The sequence below is a fragment of the Haliotis asinina genome, chromosome 4 (assembly GCF_037392515.1).
Source record: "Haliotis asinina isolate JCU_RB_2024 chromosome 4, JCU_Hal_asi_v2, whole genome shotgun sequence".
In the NCBI taxonomy this organism is placed as follows: Eukaryota; Metazoa; Mollusca; class Gastropoda; order Lepetellida; family Haliotidae; genus Haliotis; species Haliotis asinina.
Window position 1 is genome coordinate 40,905,373 of NC_090283.1, and position 22,133 is coordinate 40,927,505.

General features: G+C 42.5%; 2 protein-coding genes across 2 annotated transcripts in view; both read right to left on the reverse strand.

Annotated features, from left to right (window-relative positions):
- LOC137281571 (5'-nucleotidase domain-containing protein 3-like) overlaps positions 1-8,180 on the reverse strand; it is a 39,484-nt gene extending 31,304 nt beyond the window's left edge. Inside the window, exon 1 of the mRNA XM_067812883.1 lies at positions 8,026-8,180. Coding sequence (XP_067668984.1) covers positions 8,026-8,176 — 151 coding nt within the window. The 5' untranslated portion in view covers positions 8,177-8,180. The remainder of the gene's footprint in view (positions 1-8,025) is intronic.
- A 4,915-nt stretch (positions 8,181-13,095) lies between these two features.
- On the reverse strand, positions 13,096-18,892 carry LOC137281407 (uncharacterized). Its single transcript, XM_067812612.1, has 6 exons — positions 18,383-18,892; positions 17,609-17,751; positions 16,659-16,948; positions 15,738-15,879; positions 14,551-14,711; positions 13,096-13,340 (listed from the first exon to the last, which is right to left on the reverse strand). Exons 1-6 carry the CDS (start codon positions 18,890-18,892, stop codon positions 13,096-13,098), a joined length of 1,491 nt encoding a protein of 496 aa, XP_067668713.1.
- Between the last annotated feature and the right edge of the window lie 3,241 nt (positions 18,893-22,133).

Sequence of the window (22,133 nt, forward strand, 5' to 3'; positions counted from 1 at the left end):
TTTGTCTGCATCGGGTATTATATAGTTAAAACTAAATCTTACTTGTTATATTATAAGATGGAGTGTGAGGAATTGCTCGAACAATTGTTGGTGGAGGGTTCCCCCACTGATGATAAGCGAGAGAAACTGGTGGCGTTGGCTGTTGGCGGCAAAGCCAAACATTACTTTGGAGACTACACTCCGGATAAAATTCACAAAATGTCAGCCGAAGAAATCGATAAGCTGTACGCTAGATACGAGTCCCGGCTCGGAGCAGAAATGACAAAGACAATAGGATCGGCTATGACCCAGATATACACCGGTATTGTATCATACTTCCTTCCCATTCCACCAGAGCACCGACTTTACCTGTGGGAGGACCTCGAGAAAGACCCTTTTATCCAACACGCCGTGAGTTCTATCAGCTGCGGGCTGTACCACAAATATGGTATGTTGTTGGCTCCAGTGACGGCGGCGATTATCACGGCAAAGCATTGTCAATTTGAGAGAAAAAATAATAATAATAGTATAGATGTCCGAGGTGACGGAACCAGTGAGTCCCGAGGTGACGGTGGAGACCCCAGTGGAGGAGACCCCACCCCCAACAGTGACGGTGGAGACCACTTCAACAGTAACCAGACAGAAGAATCCTAAGAGAGTAGCTGCCGGTAAAAAACGGTGGTGTAACCAACATAAAGTGACCAACCCAACCCGACTGTTGTTGGCTGTAGGTGTAACTGCTGCCTTGGCTATCTCGTGGTTATACGTGGGGGTACCCTCCCACAGTGAGCCACCACCCAACAGTGAGCCCCCCACCCCCACTATTGATCCGCATATCATGTTATAATTTTAATATTTTATATCATATACATAATGTCTGAGGGGAAAACGTTCGTCAACGACGCATACCACGCCACAGTGGTAGCCAGTCTAGCCGTAGGGTACGCTCGGTTGACTAAAATGGTGCTTAAACAACCAACTATCAAGCTAGATTTCAACCTGCAGGATATGGGTATGCTCATAATGAACCTTGGTATGGCGATGGCCACAAAAGACATCCTAGTAAAACAAGGAATAATACCTGATAATATAATGAAATAAATATAGGGATGGCCACGATAGCTATGATGGTCGGTGGGGCGTTAGTGAATGCCCTGGCATTTTCCGGGAGTAATTACCTCTTCTCGAAACTACGAGATGATCACGCGGCTGAAATACAGGAAGAAAGGAAGCGACACGATCTCGCTACTGAGAAATTACAAAGAGCACAGGCCGAGTACGCTAAAAAACGCCTCCAGAGGATCGATTTTATTAACGAACAACTCACGCGTGAAAACCATGCCGTTCAAACATTCAACGATGTTGATGAAGCAATGAAAGAATACTATCTACTAACTGGTAAACAATTGGAACCGCTCAATAAACCCACACTCGCTCAGTACTACACACCATCCAAGGGACAAATGAATCGTGAACTGGGCTTCATAGTGTTGGGTATAGCAGCTACTGCGTTGGTTGCAAAGCAATTAAACTAAAATACCTATATAAGTAAACATGAGACCCGCTCCATACCGATGCGAATACATACTTATGGGGAAGACCGAGGCCTGTGGTAGGAAATGCAGGAATCAGGGGTTCTGTTGTTTCCATATGGGAAGTCCTAACTACACGTGTTCTGTGTGTGGTATCGGGGTTAAAGGGCACTACTGTTTATGTAAAGCTCACGGAGCGAACGTAGTCAGACATCAACTCATATACGAGAATAAAAAAGGCTACATAAAAGAACGTAGGCGACTGCTCAAGATAGCCACTTAAGAGTTACCTCCCCTTACTGTGAACCAATTAGACATTAGTTCTCTTAGGTGTAAACACGATGTCTACTGTAAGCGAGCTCAAGAGGTTCGCAAAACAGAGAGGTGTTATCGGGTATTCTAGAATGCGGAAGTCAGCATTGTTGAGATTACTAGGTTTAGAAGCCCCTCCTACGGTAAAACAATTAAAAGCTCAAGCAAAACAGCTTGGACACACGGGTTATTCAAACCTGGGGAGAGCCGGGTTAACCGCATTGTTATCACATGCCCCCGTTCCCACTGTAAAACAACTGAAAGCCGAGGCACACGATTTGGGTTTAGGCGGGTATTCCCGTATGAGAAAACCACAGCTTGTAGAATTATTACGACAGAATAGAGCTATTGACCTACAGTTCGTGCGCACTGAGCACGCCGTAGGTAATTATTTTAGAGGTTGGCGTATGCGCGTTGATAGAAACATAGACATTACAGATATCAAGCCTCTGATAGCTGATAAGGTCAACCAGGAACTAAATAACCTAGGAAGTATCAAGTTTCAGATCACAGTGAAAATGTCGCTCGATAAGCAAGTTGGGAGTACCACTGAATATGTTCAGCCTTACTTCCGAGGTAAACAAGAGGTCGTCACACATGCAGAGACCATTGACGCATCAATCGATACCAGTTTTCAGCAGATACGAGAATACCTAGAACGCTACACACACTTGGGGTCCGGGTGGGCTGTAGATAAAATCGATAATGTCTATCTAGACATAGCTAACTACGTGCCGTTCAGAGGCGGGTCATACCTAGCCTTGCCTCCCTACTATAGAAACAAACATGCCATAGTAAACGTTAAGAATAGAGGAAACGATTGCCTGAGGTTAGCTATCAGGTCAGCCTTATTTCCAGCTGACACTAATCCAAACAGGCCTTCTAATTATCCTCAGGATGATGGGCTCAACTGGGATGGTATAGATGAACCCACCCCCATATCTCAGATCACTAAAGTAGAAAAACAGAATAATCTGGCTATAAATGTCTTTGGGCACGAAGGTAATACAACAATAATACACAGGGTCAGCCCGGTGAAGGATCGCCAAGTTATCAATATATTCATGATCCAGCGAGGTGAAAAGTATCACTACACGTGGATAAAACACTTTAGCAGGCTGTTGTATGACCAATCGGCACACAGAGAAAAGACCCACTTCTGTGAACGATGCCTACATGGCTTCACCCGAGCTGATTTATTAGAATCCCACCGGGATGATTGTCAAGGTGTGGGGCAGACGGCCATACGAGTCGACATGCCTAAGGAAGGTGAAAATATCCTAAAATTCAGTAACCACAAGAACCAAATGTCTGTACCTTATATTATATACGCCGACTTCGAAGCCTTAGTTGTGGGTGGGGATTCCCCCACACCCCCTAGTGGGGGTAGCTTCACCCACAAGACACAAGAGCATAAAGCCTGTTCGTTTGGATACATTGTCGTCCGTTGTGACGGGGAAACGAAAGCTCCGGTAGTGTATAGGGGGCCTGACGCGGCTGAAAGGTTTCTAAAGTGTTTGCAGGAGGAAGAAAAAATTATTAGGAATGCATTGTATAGAATCGCTCCCATGCGTATGACCCGAGCCGACAGGCTAGCTCACGCTAGTAGCACTAACTGTCACGTGTGTGAATCACCACTTAACGGTGATTCGGTGAGAGATCACTGTCACATAACTGGTAAGTATAGAGGCGCCGCTCACAACGCGTGCAACCTCAAGCTTAAAATCAACCCTAAGACAATAAACATCCCCGTTGTCTTTCACAACTTGAGAGGGTACGACTCACACTTGATCATGCAGGCCATCGCGAAAATAGATGGTAATATAACGTGCATCCCCAACAACATGGAGAGATACATCTCCTTCAGCTTAAACGGACTTAGGTTCATTGACTCGTTTCAGTTCCTCCTGTCGTCACTCGACAGTCTGGTCAAGGCCAACAATACCTTCCCTATCACCGATCGATACACAGACGCCGAGACTAGACCCCTGCTTATGAGAAAGGGTGTGTACCCATATGAGTACATGGATAGTTGGGTCAAGTTCACCGAGACCAGACTACCTCCTATCGACTGCTTTTATAGCAAGCTGAATGAGGCGTCCGTCTCACGAGACGATTACTCGCACACGATTAACGTATGGAATAAACTGGGTTGTAAGAACCTGGGTGATTATCACGACCTGTACTTGAGGACAGATGTACTGCTGTTAGCCGACGTGTTCGAGACGTTTCGGCGGACATGTTTCAAGCAGTATAAACTCGACCCCGCATGGTATTACACCAGCCCAGGTCTGTCGTGGGACGCCTTGCTTAAAAAGACCGGAGTTAATTTAGAATTGCTCACAGATTACGACATGCACCTATTCATTGAGAAAGGCTTGCGAGGTGGGATTTCCATGGCATCCAAACGATACGCTAAAGCAAATAATCAATACGTGAAAGGTTACGATCCTAACAAACCAACCAATCACATTCTCTACCTCGACGCAAATAACCTGTACGGCTGGGCCATGAGCCAGTATCTACCTACAGGGGGATTCGAATGGGTACCCCACGTTGATGTTATGAGCATTGCACCAGATTCGAACAAAGGTTATATCCTCGAGGTTGACTTAGAGTATCCCAAGGCATTACACGCATCGCACAACAGCTATCCCCTTGCACCCGAACGTATGAGGGTTAACCCAGACTGGATGTCTGAGTACCAACATAACTTGTCAGGTGGTCGTGTGACAGACGTTGAAAAACTCGTGCCTAACTTAATGAATAAGACCAAGTACATCGTTCACTATCGCAACCTACAGCTGTACCTGTCGTTGGGTATGAGGCTGGCCAAAATACACAGGGTGCTCATGTTTGACCAGAGCCCATGGATGGAGCCCTACATCAGAATGAACACAGACCTACGAAAAAAAGCCACCAGTGATTTCGAGAAAAATCTCTACAAGCTCATGAACAACTCGGTGTTTGGTAAGACTATGGAGAACCTGAGGAAACGCGTGACCGTGAAGCTGGTTAGATCTAGTGAGGAAGACAAGCTCAGGAAATTGATAGCCAGTCCGGCATTCAACCGTAGCAAGATATTCACAGACGACCTGGCTGCCCTACACATGAAGAAAAGCCACATAAAATTCAACCGACCTGTTTACGTGGGGATGAGCATCCTCGATTTATCCAAACACCTGATGTACGACTTTTACTACAACGAGCTCAAGAAACAGTACGGCGACAGGTGCGAAGTGCTGTACACTGACACGGATTCCCTGCTGATGGAGATTCGAACCGAGGACGTGTACGAGGACATGAAAAAACACATCGATTTATACGACACCAGCGACTACCCTAAGACCCATGCCATGCACAGTACGGTAAATAAAAAGGTCCTAGGTAAGATGAAGGACGAGTGTGCTGGCACGCCCATAGCCGAGTACATAGGTTTGAGGCCTAAGATGTACTCCATACTGAAAGCCGACAATAGCGAGATCCGGAAGGCTAAGGGGGTTAAGAAGTATGTGGTGAAACAACACATCAAACACGCCAGATTCAAGGAAGCCCTGTTCAAGACCCGTACCTTTAGACATAAAATGAACACACTTAGAAGTGATGGGCACAAGATATACGGACTGACTATAAACAAGACGTCCCTATCGCCTATGGACACGAAACGTTGGATAGCTATTGATGGGATAAACACATACGCGTATGGACATGAAAAAATTTGAGTCTATTTACTACAGCCCGCGTGGGTACTGGAAAGGAGCTAGCGCAGTAGATAAGCTAGCTAAACTAGCGCGAGTACCCCCGGAGGAAGCCAAAGCGTGGCTTGAAAAACAAGCCCTGTGGCAGATCTATTTGCCTGCACCACGCTACGTACCTAGAAGGAGGTTCGGTATTAACATACCTAATAGCATTCACCAGGCAGACCTACTGTTCCTACCCCACGATAAGAGGTACAAGTATGCCTTAACCGTAGTGGACGTAGCCAGTCGTTACAAGGAAGCCGAACCCTTGACCACGAAAGATTCGGCCCAGGTAGCCAGAGGATTTGAACGTATATACAAACGCAGCCCGCTGACGTGGCCAACAGAGCTGCAAGTTGACCCCGGACGGGAGTTCATGGGTGCCGTGTCACAACTGCTAGCCAAACACGATACAAAGGTCAGGCGTGGCACGGCCGGAGCCCATCGCAGTCAAGCCATAGTTGAGAGATTTAATAGGACTTTGGCTGAGCGCTTGTTCGGCTATCAGTATGCTAGGGAGATGGCCACCCCTGGAAAACGATCGACTGAATGGGTCACGAGGTTACCCAAGGTGGTGTCGGCAATCAACCATGAAGTCACCCGTCTCACCGGTAAGAAACCGGCAGACGCTATCAAACTAAAATCAATAGTTGCAGAGTCGGCCGCTCCATTGCGTGGGAAGGAGAAACAGATACCAGATAGGGCCCTAGTGAGGTATCTATACCAGCCGGGGGAACACGAGGGCGATAGTCGTAAGCGAGCCACCGATCCTATATGGTCAGTCAAAACTTACAACATAGATAAAGTGGATATGAAAGCCGACGAACCTAACTTGTACTACTTGAGGGATGGGCCGGGTAGGGGTTTTGTAAGAGAAGAATTATTGATCGTACCGTACGGCACAGTATTACCTCCTACCAAGGCACAGTAATTACCGCCAACTTTTTTGTAGTAGGGGTAATAGTAGCAAGAGCTAATGGGCCCACCAAAGCCTTATTTACTAAATAAGGCTTTGTAGAGGGGTTTTATGAAAGTGTTTTAAAACCCCCATTCCCTATACTACTGTATGTTCTGAATAATGTTCTGATCTAAACTAAATGAATATTTTTAAACATATCTGAATATATGAAAACTGTTTTGTTCAGTTTCTGTGTTATACACAAACATTTTATTATTATATTCAGTTGACAGTCTAGAAGTTGCATGTGAAATACAAATACGTCAAATACATGATATCTTCAGGTTTGTTTAATAATACTCACACAGTTTACTCATTGCAACATAAAAAGATAAGTCTGTCAGACAGATTGCTTTATTTATGATCAACTGTGAAATTAACACATTTACAAATTACAGTACCAAGGGAAGATCGGAAACAATTTTGACTCCATCTTACACATTCAATTGCACTTGAACTTCCTCAAATCTGTCTTCCTTGAGTAGATATTGCATGGACTTGGCATCATAGGTGTGCTTCTTTAAATGTTCAATATTACCAGACCAGTTTGACTTTCAATGCTCATGGTTGCACATGACTTATATTTCACTGTCTTTTAAAGTCTTGTAGAGTAATGCATTCCTTTCTCTAGTAATGTTTCTGTTGTTCATAAATTTTCATTAGGTATTGCACAATACCCCAGTTAAAAGGGTTCCGGGTAGTCTGTTTCATTGTTTGGTTGTTGTAATCATATGTAATTAGGTGTATGATACCAGCCATCTGTCAGATGAACTGGCCGCAAACTTTGACTCATTAATATTGAGATGTGGTTTTCAGGACTGTGGTAGGAGTATAAGACACTTCGATACAAAGAGTGCTACAGCAATAGTTTGCTATACAAAAACCAATTTGTAAAAATTAATTCTGACCTCCTGTTCCACTGGGTTGGCAATGGCCCTGGAAATGTTCAAAGAAATGAACCCGTCTGAAACCTTTTTTTATATCAATAACAACTTAATATGTGATGAGAGCATATTGCTAACATATACATACTGAACAGATGAGACGCCCGATAAGGCTAACCCAATCAAAACCTTGTTCTGTTCATAACGGTAAATGAAGGCATTCCGCTGTTCATACTTTGTAAATGCTAACACACGTTGTGGCGTTTTAGTCGGATCAAAACCAAATGTTTCGCTTGAAAATGGACCCAAGACTGAGATATCACTGTAGTGATGGTTACTGCAGATTTCACCTCTACCAAGTTCAGCAGAGGGCTAAAAAATCGTCTGCTAAAATTCCACGGATAGCAGGCGAACGCATGGCTAATGAATGTAATGAAAAGGTGAAATTTGCATCAGTAATACTGACTGAATAGCGGCCGAACAAACTATGTGCGAACTGAAACATAACAAGATGAGTGCTATCCTTCAATCATGAATGCGCAGTCTTGATGCTGTGGCTTTGATTTGCCAAATGTAATCGGTTGCCAGGACACACACGGGTTCAGAAGACAACCACCTACCTTGCACTTGTTGTTTTCTTTTGTGATATATCTTCCATAAGTCATCTTTATATTTCTGGTTTGATGATGTGCAAAATGATTTTGATTTTGTGATGCATGATCTCGATACACGTTTGCAGAATACCCTCGTGAATCTCTGTAAGCTCGCCATGTTTATGTTTGGAGGTCAAAACCATGAAGGGGAGATAATACATAGTACTAGAAATGAAGCTATCCGCTATAAATCTGTTTCATGGTGCTTCAAGTTAACAATCTATTATTATGTATGTCAGATGTCATTTTTAGGTTTCAATACTTTGCAGAGGTTTAGAAAAATACTATATCTGATCCTGGAACCATCAGATTTTGCAGAGACCATATATATACGGTCTCTGGAATTTGAAAACAAACATTTTGAAACTGGCAATATTTCCACAAAGACATTTCAAACACCTGGTACAAAATAATTACCGGACAAGGGTGAAAAAAACCATGCTCCTCTAAGAATCCGAAAAATGAGTACATTTAAAAAAAATTTAAAGATTTACACCTTTTATAATAATTTAATGCGGTGGGGTTGTCTTGTATTTAAAGAGTTTGCTTGTCACGCCGAAGACCCGGATTCGATTCCACACGTGGGTACAATGCCATTCCCGGTGTCCCCAGCCGTGATTGCTATAATATTGCTAAAAGCGGCGTAAAACTAAACTCACTCACTCACTCACTCAAACTCGAGAGATATATTAGGAAGCCATGACAACCTGTCTTCACTGATATTACACGACTTTATGTGTTATGTATGTCGTTTTGTTGTGTTTGTTGTCCTGCTCCTCACCGCAATCTGCTATGTTCCAGCGATTTAATTGTTGGCGGTGTGTAATAATCGAGCCTGGGTCAGACAATCCACTGACTGACAAATGATATATACAAAAATGAGACATAGTGGCATAAATAAACTTGGTCGGCAAGTCCGACCATCCCATCCCTTTTGTCGCCTCGTATAATTACACCATGCACTGGTTGCAGACGATCGAATCCAGCCCTTATTGTACGGGTCGTTCTGTTACAACGTGCTGAGAGATGATTGTCTTGTCGACCCGTGAAGGTTCCGGGGTTGAATAGGCCCTCAGCAACCCATGCTTGCCATAAAAGGCGACTCAGCTTGTCGTAAGAGGCGACTAACGGGATCGGGTGGTCAGGCTAGCTGACTTGGTTGACACATGTCATCGGTTCCCAAGTACGCAGATCGATGCTCATGTTGTTGATCACTGGATTGTCTGGTCCAGACTCGATTATTTACAGACCGCCGTCATATAGCTGGAATATTGCTGACTGCACATAAAACTAAACTCACTCACTCACTTTTGCTTGTGAATATATCACTCCCAGACCTGTTATAATGCACTTATAAATCATACAAGATTATGATATTAATGTTCATCGTGTTCAGGTGAATGATGAAACCCCTGTCATCTCGACAATACTATATTCTTTCCTAGTTTTGTTGGTTTGTTTCAGAAACGTTCAGAGATAGCTCGCCCAACTGGCTACCAATATTTGGAAAAAATCTCTCACACTCCTAACACGTCCAGTTTTTATACGCCTCCGACACGTACGTGTGTGTGTGTGTGTGTGTGTGTGTGTCTGTCTGTCTGTCTGTGTGTGTCTCTCTCTCTCTCTCTCTCTCTCTGTGTGTGCGTGTGTGTGTGTGTCTGTCTGTGTCTGTCTCTCTCTCTCTTTGTGCGTGCGTGTGTGTGTGTGCTTGCGTGCGTGCGTGCGTGTGTGTGTGTAGTTAGTCTGGCCGCCCCGCAGTTTGAACCATCAACATTCCTTCCTCAGGAGTGGTGTTTCCAACATCCTGCTGACATGTGTATCGTGTAACGTATCGTAACCCGAGATGCGTATCATATCACTTATCGCTCTGGGAGACGCATGTCTTGTGGCGTATCGTTCTGGAAGAGACATATCATGTAACGCATCCATCGATGATCCCTGAGAGCTTTTTTCAAGTCATGTATCACACTGTGAGAAAAATCGCGACAAGAGAATACATGTAAAGCATCGTCCTCGGAGTTAAATATATGAAAACAAGTAGATGTTGAAATGAATATCATGCACATAATCTCACTGTGGTGTGAATATCGCGTATAGAGTAATACTATTATAAAGGTAACGCTATTTTTCAGGGCATTATCATTTGCAGAAGCCCGGGGTCTTTCATTAACTGCCGAAATTAATGGAGGAGGGCAGTTGAAAAGACCGAAAATGCCCTGAAAAATAGCGTTACCGTTATTGTAGCTAAAATGAATAGATTTTTTTTAATAAAATAAGAATAAAAACCGCGGCATCGGTTTAGAAGCATTTACTGCCAACAACAAAACGACGGAGGTTACTGACACACATTTTACAAATATAGACACGTCATAGAACAAAACAGATGACTCTTCAAGGGCATTTAGAAGTTGGCATGGTAATACATGATTTTATGGATATATAAAACCCAAGAAGTTGCTATCCATAATATTGTCATGTAAAACAGATGACGTCACTATCGATAGTGACGACATTCGACCTTGACCTTTGCTCATACTACCAGCCGCCATTGTTTTCAGTGATCAACAACGTTAGACTTCATGTCGATATTTTCATTTCTGTATGTTGTCATTTATGGTACAATTGTTATGGTTGGCACAGGCAGGAAAGTGCATAATGGCACAGGCACATGTGGCGAATGTGAGCCAGATATATGGTCAATAATGAACCCAAGTTCAATCGAGCCGTAGGTGATTGAAATTCAACAGCTTAGCTACTTATGACGTCACCTAACAATGGGTTTGATAATGGCCCGTCGTCAAGCATTTTGCGGGTATTATCAAGTTACCGTGGCCCGCTCATTTCTGATAACGTGCGGTCGTTTTAATGGTAATTCTATCCATTTTAACTATAAATATATTTTTACAGCTAGACAACACTATATTCTGGGTTCGCTCCAGATATGTCTTAAATAAAACTCTTTATTCTCTGACAGAATCTTCTTCCAGAGTACCAGTTTTAAGCTATGTACTAGCTGATATCCTAGTCACTGCAGCACCGAAGCAAAGATCCAGGCTTATATATCTGGTTATATGTATCTGGTTGTATCACCAGATACAGAATTCCAAAATTCTACTGAAGTAATGACACGATTGTAAGATCATAGTCATCATAAGGGTCCTCTTACACCTATATCCCTCTTGGCCACCAATGGTTGAAAGTTTGAACAACGCTAAGCGTCGAGCACATCCGAAATTGGAATTCACAGTTTATGCAAAATACAAACGACAAAACCTCTTCATCGTAGAAAGTTCATTTTTTTACTCGACAAATTGATATTAAGAGTACAAGAAAGCAACCTTCCTGAAAGTCACTTAATACAATACTTCCTCGAATGTATTCCTTACCCGTGTTTGACCGATACACTAAAATGACACTGAGATGGGGGCCCAGTCATGTGAAGAAGGCAGGCAGGGGTAGCCTAGTAGTGAAAGCTTTCACTCGTCACGCCGACGATCGGGATCGTTTCCCGAAGTGGACGCAACGTGCGGAGCATCATTCTGGGGTCCTTTTTCTGGAATATTGCTAAACGCACCGTAAAATCCAGCTCACTCATTATTTCCTTAACTCACTCATTCACCTACCCACTCGCTCACAGACTCACTCAACCCACCCAAAACTCACTCACTCACTCACTCACTCACTCGAACTTCACCTGAACTACATGATCACCTCTTTTTCGAACCAACAGGAGGGGCGGTGGGGTAGCCTAGTGGTTAAAGCGTTCGCTCGTCACGCCGAAGACCAGGATTCGATTCCCCACATGGGTACAACGTGTGAGGCCCATTTTCTGATGTCCCCCGCCGTGATATCGCTGGAATATTGCTAAAAGCGGCGTAAAACCACACTCACTCACTCGAACCAACAGGATACGAGTCATGGGTGAAATCAAGAAATGCATGTGCTTACTGGACATCCTCGGTTATCATGACGTTAGGAATAAAACTCATATATTGGCCACTGTATCTGGTTAGTTCTGTATTTAACATCGAAGACACTGGTTAATACTATTTCTAAACTGAAAGCGTTGGAAGAATGACTTTGGAAAAATAGAAATACACCCTCGTTTTATATCAAATATACTGGGCAAAAATAGTTTTAATTTAATATTAAAATCATAAACAAAGATCTATTTATTCATTGACATGCTAATAAAATATCAATAAAAAAATACCAACATCCCTAACTTATTTTGTCCAGGATATATACCACCGACATGAAATTAAAGGAACTGATGATTTGAACGCGGGTATCGTTTTGGTGTACATCTACAATAGTTTGATACTGCATCTGGAAGCAATCTGCCAGAATAAGTTAATTCAACAATCCACACAATGCATAAATACCACCTCGAACACCATCAACAGAATCCAAAATGCGCGGGGTTTGAAATCAGACCTAGTCGAGACAGAAAAAAACAACAAAACACTTAAACAGATCGCCTCGTTACATATTTGCAACACACTGAAGAATAATCGAAGTATCGACTGGAAATTCCGTCCTGTATAAGGAAGCAACATTTTAACATTTCCATGAAATCTCAGCTTTGAGCAGCCTGTTTGAAAGCGTTCTGAGAGCTTATCATTGTCGGTAAAGATTGGGGTGGACTAGAAAATCCAGAGAATAGCTCCGTTTCATAGATGAGAGAAAAGGTTATTGGCGAATGATATTTTTTTTTTGTTGCATTTTACTTGACAGTGATTTCGGATGTAGTGTCAAATGGACATTTGACCGCAAGAGATTTTGACAAAAAAATCGCGTCAGGTCGCATTTCCATTCGCCAGTACAGTAGGAAGGAATTTTGAGCGGCAGTATGGTAGTGCCTAACCAATGCATTGTCAACCAATGTGGTTTTTTTCGTCTTCAGTATATTATATCCCCTTAATCCGAGCTCAGATATTGATCCTAACAATAATTTTCAGAATTTGTCATTCTACCCTTTTATCAGTTCCCTTATTTTTTTGTCATCAGTATATATCCCCGTACTCCTTACTATCATCAGTCCACCCGATAAAGACTAACTCCTCCCTCAAGGCGGTATCCATCAATAGCACAGGTTATAACATTCACAAACAAAGCTTTCCTCGTGTCGACCACGACTTCAGTTGTCGTGAAAACTACACTGCCGTTGGAGAAGAAGCTGCCGGTGAGGATGTCGTTGACGTAGCCTCCAAGTTGGCTGTTACTGATGGTCTTCAGCTGGGACCACAGAACGTGGCTACCATCCGCCGTCACCTCGAAATCTGACAGACACAATAATAATTTATAGCGTGTAATCAGCGAATATCTTAGGGACTTAACGGGGGAACAAGGGTAGCCCAGTGGTGAAGGTGTTCGTTGGTCACGCCGGAAACCCGATTCCGTTTCCCCACATGGTCACAATGTGTGAAGCCCATGATACCCTTCAGTGATATTCCTGGAATATCGCTCACAGCGGCGTAAAACTAAACTCACTAGTACTTTCCAACTAATTTCCAAACTAACATAAGGACTTTGATTTTGCCTTTCGAGGGTTTTCGGCGTAATGATGCCCACATGCTATTATAACCTTCCTGGAGGAACAACACCATTCACAAATTCATTTAAACTGGGATAGCTGTATAACTTGAAAAGAAATCATTCTGGCAAAGAAGCAGCTAACTGACAGTCTTTACTGAGGGACAAAAGTCTAATTGACGACTTCAAACAAAACTTGAAATTGAAAATTCACCAATATATCCTGATTCTATGAACATATGTTAATCTGAACGATATTTAACTAAAGTGCGTTGCGGTGGCATGACTGTATAACAGTCTTTCACTTTTGTGAGAGAAAGTTGCATTGACGCATATAATACAAACCAGTAGGGATCGTTCACACCCATACGCTAGCTTTCTACTAAACACAATACTCAACGCCCTTCTGTGACGTCAGATCACCTGATGCCAAACCGAGCTTATTAACTTTCGGCAGTTTCCGTAACACGAGTAGTTTGTAATGCTTTGGACTACAAATGCTGACTTAAGAACAAAATTATTCTTCAAAACATTTCCTTCTGTATGCTTTATCAATGATTTGATTTTAAATGTTTACTGTATATCTCCTTTAAACCGCTTCCTTTACAAAGACTGAAAATGCACAGTGATACACAATAAGCCAAATCACAGAGATTCGTAAATCTTAATACATCCAACAACACTCTTACTACATGGGGAGATTATTGGCGAAACACACTGGGACTGACATGGGACTACCATATGGTATATGGTATTTTGACAATTATAGCGCGTTGTTTTCACTTTAAGACGACTGACTGTAATCCTAAAAATACGTCGTATTTTATCCAGGACTGGGACAGTTTGTACCGGGACAAATATTGACCGTAGATTATTTAACCAGAGGGAACCCTTTGGGGGGCTGAATGAATGCCCGTGAAATACTGTGTGCCAGATTGAGTAGTTCTGGATACGTACCCGCAATGTCAGCTCCACCGATTGTGTCCCTCCCCAGTGAACAGAGGCCATAATTTATTGTTGTCCTGATCCTCGACCCACTCTGTAGGGCTGTCACGAACTCTCCGAATGTTTTGAGACGAGTTAAAGAAGCCCCGTCAGCAAAGAATGACGCAGAGACACTGCGGACATTTTAACAAGACATTCGAGAATCATTTAAGAGACGAGCACATTTGTTGAAGTTCCGCGAATGATTTCAGCGAAGAATATGTGTGTGACAATTGTATCATCTCGCCTCCATGTACATACTATTACCCATATGGTCAAACATAACCAGTGTCATATCTATCAAATGTGCGAATATTACTTTTGTCTAGCAGCCATTGTTTCTGTTTTTCGTCGTCTGTGACGTTATTAAACAATTGAACGTGACCTCAATGAAAAGGGCTGTCACGCTTGCTTATCGTGTTTTATTGCACACGTGTGCATGGATAAAATGGAAAATAAAGAAATTATTACACTCGAGAAACTGTGTCACATGACTTATTAAAAAGACTAGAATAATATCATGCATTGTAAGTCGTATCACACTCTTGCATGTGTAATAATCGTCCCATTCCTGCATGTATAAATCAGGGACTTGAATCCTAACAATGATTTTCAGATAGCATTAATTTGTTGAATTTGTCTGGGGTAAAAGTGGCGTGTTCACCTCGTTAATCATCTTTGATATAGTGCTAAGACCCCAACAGAGAACAATTATACCTTGATGCTAGTATACACGATCCGTTTCATCTGTACATAGTGTTTACCCTGTATCTTTTGACAACGGTGTGATAAGAATTCGTGAAGATCCGTATTGGAGTTCATGTTTAATGGCATCCCATGTTTGTGGTGAGACACAGGTAAACAAGTCTTCTTATATAGGAAGCAAAGCGAGCAAGTTGCTCGTTTCGCTCACATGTAAGAAGACTGGTCATTTTCTCTATGCTGCGCAACCCATTTTCGCTACAGTTTGCCTGTGGGTAAGAGTAACGGGATCCGGTTGTCAAGCTCTTCGGCTTGGTTGAGTCATATAATCGTAAACCATTTGCGTAGATTGAAGCTATTAATGTTTTTCACTGAACAGTCTGGTCCACACTCGGATTATATATGACCGCCGCCATATAGCTGGAATATTGCTTAGTGCGCCCTTAACCCATACCCACCTTGAAGTGTCGGGGCTGATGGTACAGTGATAGTACTGTTTGTGTTTCACTGTCTGGTAGTCTGGAGAAAGAGTGGTGATGGTCAGCTTGACATCTCCTTCTTTGTAGATGAAACCCTCTCTGACCTGGACCTCCAGAGCACCTGGGATATAACAGTAACGGAGTGACTGGGGAATACTGAACGTAGCTTTGTAAGTGCAGTTAAGAAACTACTACACCAATTTGAATCGATTGAATTCGACTTTTAATATCAAATGTAATGGCATGTGTAATGTCATGTTTAAGACCATGTGTAAAATCATGCCTGATATCATTTAAGGTCAGTGAATCTGACCGCCTTATCCCCTTAGTCGCCTCTCAAGACAAGCATAGTCGCCTTTTATGGCAAGTATGGGTTGCTGAAGGCCTATTCTACCCCGGACCTTGACGGGTTCATAAGTATGTGGTTACGGTCACCTCAGATTCGCAGTGTACTTTGCATTTGGAGGCGTTCCAGATTGGTGCGATGGTGTACCCGTCGAATCTCATTCATACCACTGAACGCGGCGGCGGGGTAGCCTTGGGGTTAAAGGTTGCGATCGTCACGCCGCAGACCCAGGTTCGACCCTCACCATAGGAACAATTTGTGGTGTTCCTCAGATATTGTTGATATCGTTAAAAGGCGGCGTAGAGCCATATTCACTAACGCAGCCACATACTCACACACCCACTCAACACAGCTTTTAACAGATTGTCAGCTACGCCCGGAAGGCAATTTATTCGGGTGACACACGTCAGAAAAAAAATCATATTTCTGGGCAAAGTCGTTTCGAAACCACATTTAGCTGACTCTTGGTACCACAAAGGCGACAAGCATCTCGTTTATGAATATACTGAGCACTTGCCCACTGTTTCAGTCGTTGAAGTACATAAGTGTCTTACCAGAACCATTTCTACTGAAGCTTAACGAAGCATATCCTATGTACGGAGATGGACCGAACGTTGGACTACTGAAGTACTCGAATGTGTCCATGTGTCCTCCTATATGGGTAGTACTGACACCTGATGCACCGGTCACTCTGCACCCTGCGGGGACGATGTAATACCGGACATCATGACCGGACATCAGAGCTTGGAGAAGGTCATCGAAGGTCCTCAGCTGGATCGTTCCTGAGTTCCTGTAACGAAGGTAGACGTCTTCGGCCACGTCAGGCATTGTCTTGGGTCTTGACCTATGAAATGATCAAATGATTTGGTTGGTTAGTTGGTTGGTTGGTTGTATACCGCCGCATTCAGCCATATTCCAGCTATAAGAATTAAATGTGGATATCTTCCGTATGTGTCCGATGTTTTGTTTGATGTTGGTTTTTTCTTGTTTTGTTTTGTTTTGTTTTTGGGGTTTTTTGAGGGGTTTTTTTTGTTTGTTTGTTTTTTGTTGGTGGTGGTTTTTTTTTTTTTTGGTGTTGTTTTGTTGTTTTTTTTGGTTTTCGTTGTTGTTGTTTGCTTGTTTTTCATTTTTCAAGGCCACACTCAACGGTCTGTAAGTAATCGAGTGTGGACTATACAGTTCCCAAACACGAACATAAATAAACGCAAATTGGATACGATGACATGTGTCAGCCAAGCCAGCGAGAATGACCACCCGATCCCGTTAGACGCTTCTTACGACAAGCATGGGTTGCTGAAGAACATTTCTAACCCGTATCTTCACGGAACGTATAAATGAAGGAATAGCTTTCAGTCTTGTAATTCCTTTACCTCCAATATACAGGACTGAAGCGTACTGAAAAGATCAGAATATTGTATGACCTTTCAACTGCATCGGGTTAATTATGATGACGATATACTTGCCCTACCTGCAGATGCCTCGAAGCCAAATAATGTAGTCGTACCTTGTCTGTTTTCCTATGATCTGTTTTGTCAAGTTGTAGGGCTCGGGGATGTACTTTACAGTGGAACCATTGTTGACGGCGATCCATGTCTCTCGTACTGTCAAATAAGAGGACGCCAAGTCGTTTGTGTCTTTGATCAAAATCTGAAAATGTTCAACCTTAATAGACCTCATCAAGTATCGTTAGTGCATGAAATCGCTGATAGTGCAATATCGAAAATAATTCCCTGACTTTCTGTCTTTGTACTACAATAGAGCAACAAATCGATATCAAATTATTAAGCTGGAACACAAAAGATATTGAAATATTGCATATATGTAATAAAATATTACAATCAGACAGATACATAAACACATGTACATGCAAGCGCACGCCCACGCACATACACACACGCGCAGATGCATGTGACTAAATATTCAGCTCATCTAATGCAAGGAATAGGCTATATATATGGCACAAGAATCTGCATCGAAACATCGCATAATTTCAGCTTTACAACGGTACAAGAATCTAGAGTCGCATGACTCTCGCGGTACAACGGTACAAGAATCTGGGGTCGCATGACTCTCGCGGTACAACGGTACAAGAATCTGGGGTCGCATGACTCTCGCGGTACAGTGGTACAAGGATCTGTATCGAAACCTCGCATGACACCTGCATGACCACGGTAACAGAATCTGCATTGAAACGTAATACAACAGGATGTTATCCTTACAGTGTGTTCAATATTGCATCCTGAATAACGAAAGTTTATCCATCGATTTCTACACAAACCTTTGCTCCATCAATCTCCGCATAACAAGTGTTGTACATGTGTGATTTGAACAAGTCTATGTCTGCTCGGTACCAGTACACGTCACAACCCTCAATATAAGTGACGTCTTCTGTTGTCAGGTTCCTGAATAACGATGAGTTGGACGACGCGTGAGCGAACTTTTTGGGATCTTTCAGTGAGTAAAATTTCAGCTGTATCCTTCGGTCTTCGTCAACTCCATAACTGTAAATCCTCTGGCGATCAAGATGAAACCTGTCACCATTGGTGTATTCTTCTAGGTAGAAATTGGTCCTCCCCTCCAAAAATGGCACCACCTCGGGTGACACAGATATTGAGAGATGCACGTGTCTGTCCTTTTCCGGTATATCATTCCTTATGTCATTCTCATACTGTACGGTGTTGTCATAGAAACCAGGAAAGATGGCAGCTAAGTATTGCAAGTCCTTGGTTATGTCGGCTTTTACAGTAAGGCATGCGAGCATCAACAGCGCCACACGTGTCAGATCCATTCTGCTCAGCAGCAAATGAAGAAGAGCCCTTGGAGATTTTATACATGGGAAGATTTACTGTCCATAGCGGTTGTCTCCCTTTGATTCTCTTTTTATATCTATTTAAATTACATTTATGACGTCATTCCATTGTCTGCTGGCTCCATTACTTTTCAGGAATGGAGCAATGTGTACCAGTTTCAGTTTAAACACTTCCATTTGTCATTTTGACATTTACTTTTGGTAACAGAAACATTCGCAATACTTAGAATACAATTTTAGTCGGGTAATATCATCTCAACTCGCCATTCTTTAAAAATACTGTGCCCCGGCTCCATTATTTTAACGGAATGGAGAGTTACACGGACATTAAGCTATGACTGGTGCAACCTAATAGAAAGATATCTGTGCTGACAGTTTCTACTGCGTGTACCACCACATAACGTTATCTATGGTAGTATGACCTAACTGTCATGGACATCATCTCATCGTTCTGCCATCTCTATGATTGATGAAGGGGCATACCATTGTGAAAGTCAGGCTAAACAGAAAAGCAAGTGAAACTGACCGAAAGGTTTGTCCTGATCTTCACGTTCATCCTGCTGTTTCTCCTCTAATGCAGATAAACTTAATTTTGGTGTCTGATCAATTTCAAATATGTGATATTCATAGCCACTGGCAACTACACCACACTTCTTCGAAGTAAAGAGTGGGGGCGAAATGGGGTATTAGAACCAATATTATTTTTCCTAGATTTATGAACTGAAGCATGAACACATTAAATAAAATCCGTCAGTTCTGGAAAGTTATAACCGAACGAAATTAAAGGTCGCACGACAAGGTAACCTTCAGACCTCCGTCTCGATGGATGGTCACGTACTGTCGGGGTTACGGTTAATCCAAGCGACACGGCTGGGACTAGGAATATAACATTATTTTAGTTACATTGTTCCGGGTAGGAACATTCCACCGACTAAAATATAACTAAAATATAGTGTACTGCCTTTACTACGCCTCTCCTCGTGAAACTGCCTCATGGACTAATAGTAATAGTTGATATGGGAGAGCAGATTTTGTGTTCAATGGTTGAACATGCAATACGGATGAGTGGTGTTTCTGGAGGTCTGCCCTTGAGGTGTCAAGTGAAACTACATAGAAGGATAAACCACAGTCGATATCGGAACATTTGATCTGGCGAAGCAAGTGCAGGGTAGCACTGTGGTACACAATAAGGAAGTACACCCAATATAGCCACCCAATCATCTTTTTGTCGTACTTCAATTGAAGCCTGGGTGAGCATAAAAGTCTCGGGTGGCAATTGAGTGGGGTTTTTTTCGTTTTTTTTTCTTTTTCAGATACGCGCACGTTCACCGTGTCTCTGCTACCAAAGCTCGTGACGACCAATAAGCGGTGTTACATGAATGAAATATTTAGACTGAAAAAATGTAAGATGAGATACGATATAGTATTGTCCCGGAAGGAAAATTTGACTTGCATCAAAAGAGCCAATTGAAGCATGCTGCATATAATTTAAAGTCTATATACACAATATCAACCTAATCAGAATATAATGATGAATTGTAACATAATCAAAGTACGATATAATAATCATTCGTGCCTTATCGTAGATTTCACTATTAGAATTTCGGAGGAAGATTAAATTGGAATTTTTATGATGTATGGGACAAATGATGTTGTTTTATAATGCACGGTTTTGAAACGGCGTCCAGAAGGTAGAACTTCACAACATTCATTTAAAAAGTGTGATGGATCCGATTGAATGGCCAGAACTGTCCTCTTAGCTTCTGACTTATACTGAAAAAGTAGAGGTTCCAAACTGAAGCCGCAATGTTTGCTGGATATATTTACAGTTTTGTCAAGTTTGTATTTTTTTTTCTGTTAAAGAGAAATATTGCCTTACCAAGCATGAAGGCTGAATGTTAAAGTGAGTGAGTTTAGTTTTACGCCGCCCTCAGCAATATTCCAGCCATATATATATACCAGGCAATCCAGTGATCAACAACATGAGCATCGATCTGCGCAATTGGGAACCGATGACATGTGTCAAGTATGTCAGCGAGCCTGACCACCCGATTCCGTTAGTCGCCTCTTACGACAAGCTGCGTTCGTGACAGTCCTGAGTGAAGAGTGAAGACCTGAGTGAAGAGTGAAGTCCTGAGTGAAGTCTGGTTTCGGGTGAACTGATCCAGTATTCTTGGCATTGACCCGGAATGACCAGAACAAGATCAGAAGTAAACCGTTTGATTTTCTTGGTACCCGTCCCATAGTCTTCCAATCACAAACAATGAACGTGCCGACCACCGCACACTGACTAGCACCAGTGTCCAGCATTCCAGGGACATGCAGAGCACCCGCTTGATCTTGAGGTATTATCAGTTGCATAATGGAAAGAAATTATTAAATACATCACAGTTATCTGATAACATAATTCAAGAAGATTCACATGATTGATCGACTTTCTTTGGAAGTTTCAAATATGAAAGTAATACGTCTGATAGTGTGATTTGTTTGTGTGGCTTCTAGAAGTTCGTGGTATAGAGATGAAAAGACTTTATTGGATGATCAACAATATTTTGTCGATGGCGACGTTTTCGTATTTGATACTTGTGCCGTTTTAATCGTTAACCTTGTGCTTGGTGTTTCACTTTGCACACAGGAGCTTTCATGCGTAAGAAGTTTGCAATCAACATCAACATCAATTTTGAGCCGGCACTCGGAAGGAACGATAAGAATAACGTGATCAGGCGTTATACCTCGCCTCGCCAAGGACGCATGCACCGGGTTCTTTCACGCGCCATCTATCAGCGAGGACTGATATCCATTATGGTGTTTTAGAAAATATACAGACATTCATGATGTCAGTGTGCGAAAACGTTTCCACATTTTGCTAGCCAGTGTGGCAAGCTATGCCTCAGAATTACCAACCAACAAAATAATTCACTAGCCCGAACTTTGAATGTAGACACTAAACTAATGATTACGAATTGATGAGAATAAGATGACACGTGCATGACACGTGCTTCATCAAGAACCTTCACATATGATGAACATTTTAATAGGTCATCATCTTGCATGATATGAAAGTGTATTATAACTTATCAAGTCTGAAAGAGTGACGTATTTACGAAATGATCCCATGACAGTTCACTAGCTAGTAAGGCCAGTGACTGTCCCAGCTGATTTTAACTAGTCACGGGCTAGCGGTCAGTGGTTGTTTCGCCCACTGCATCATGTCAGTAGC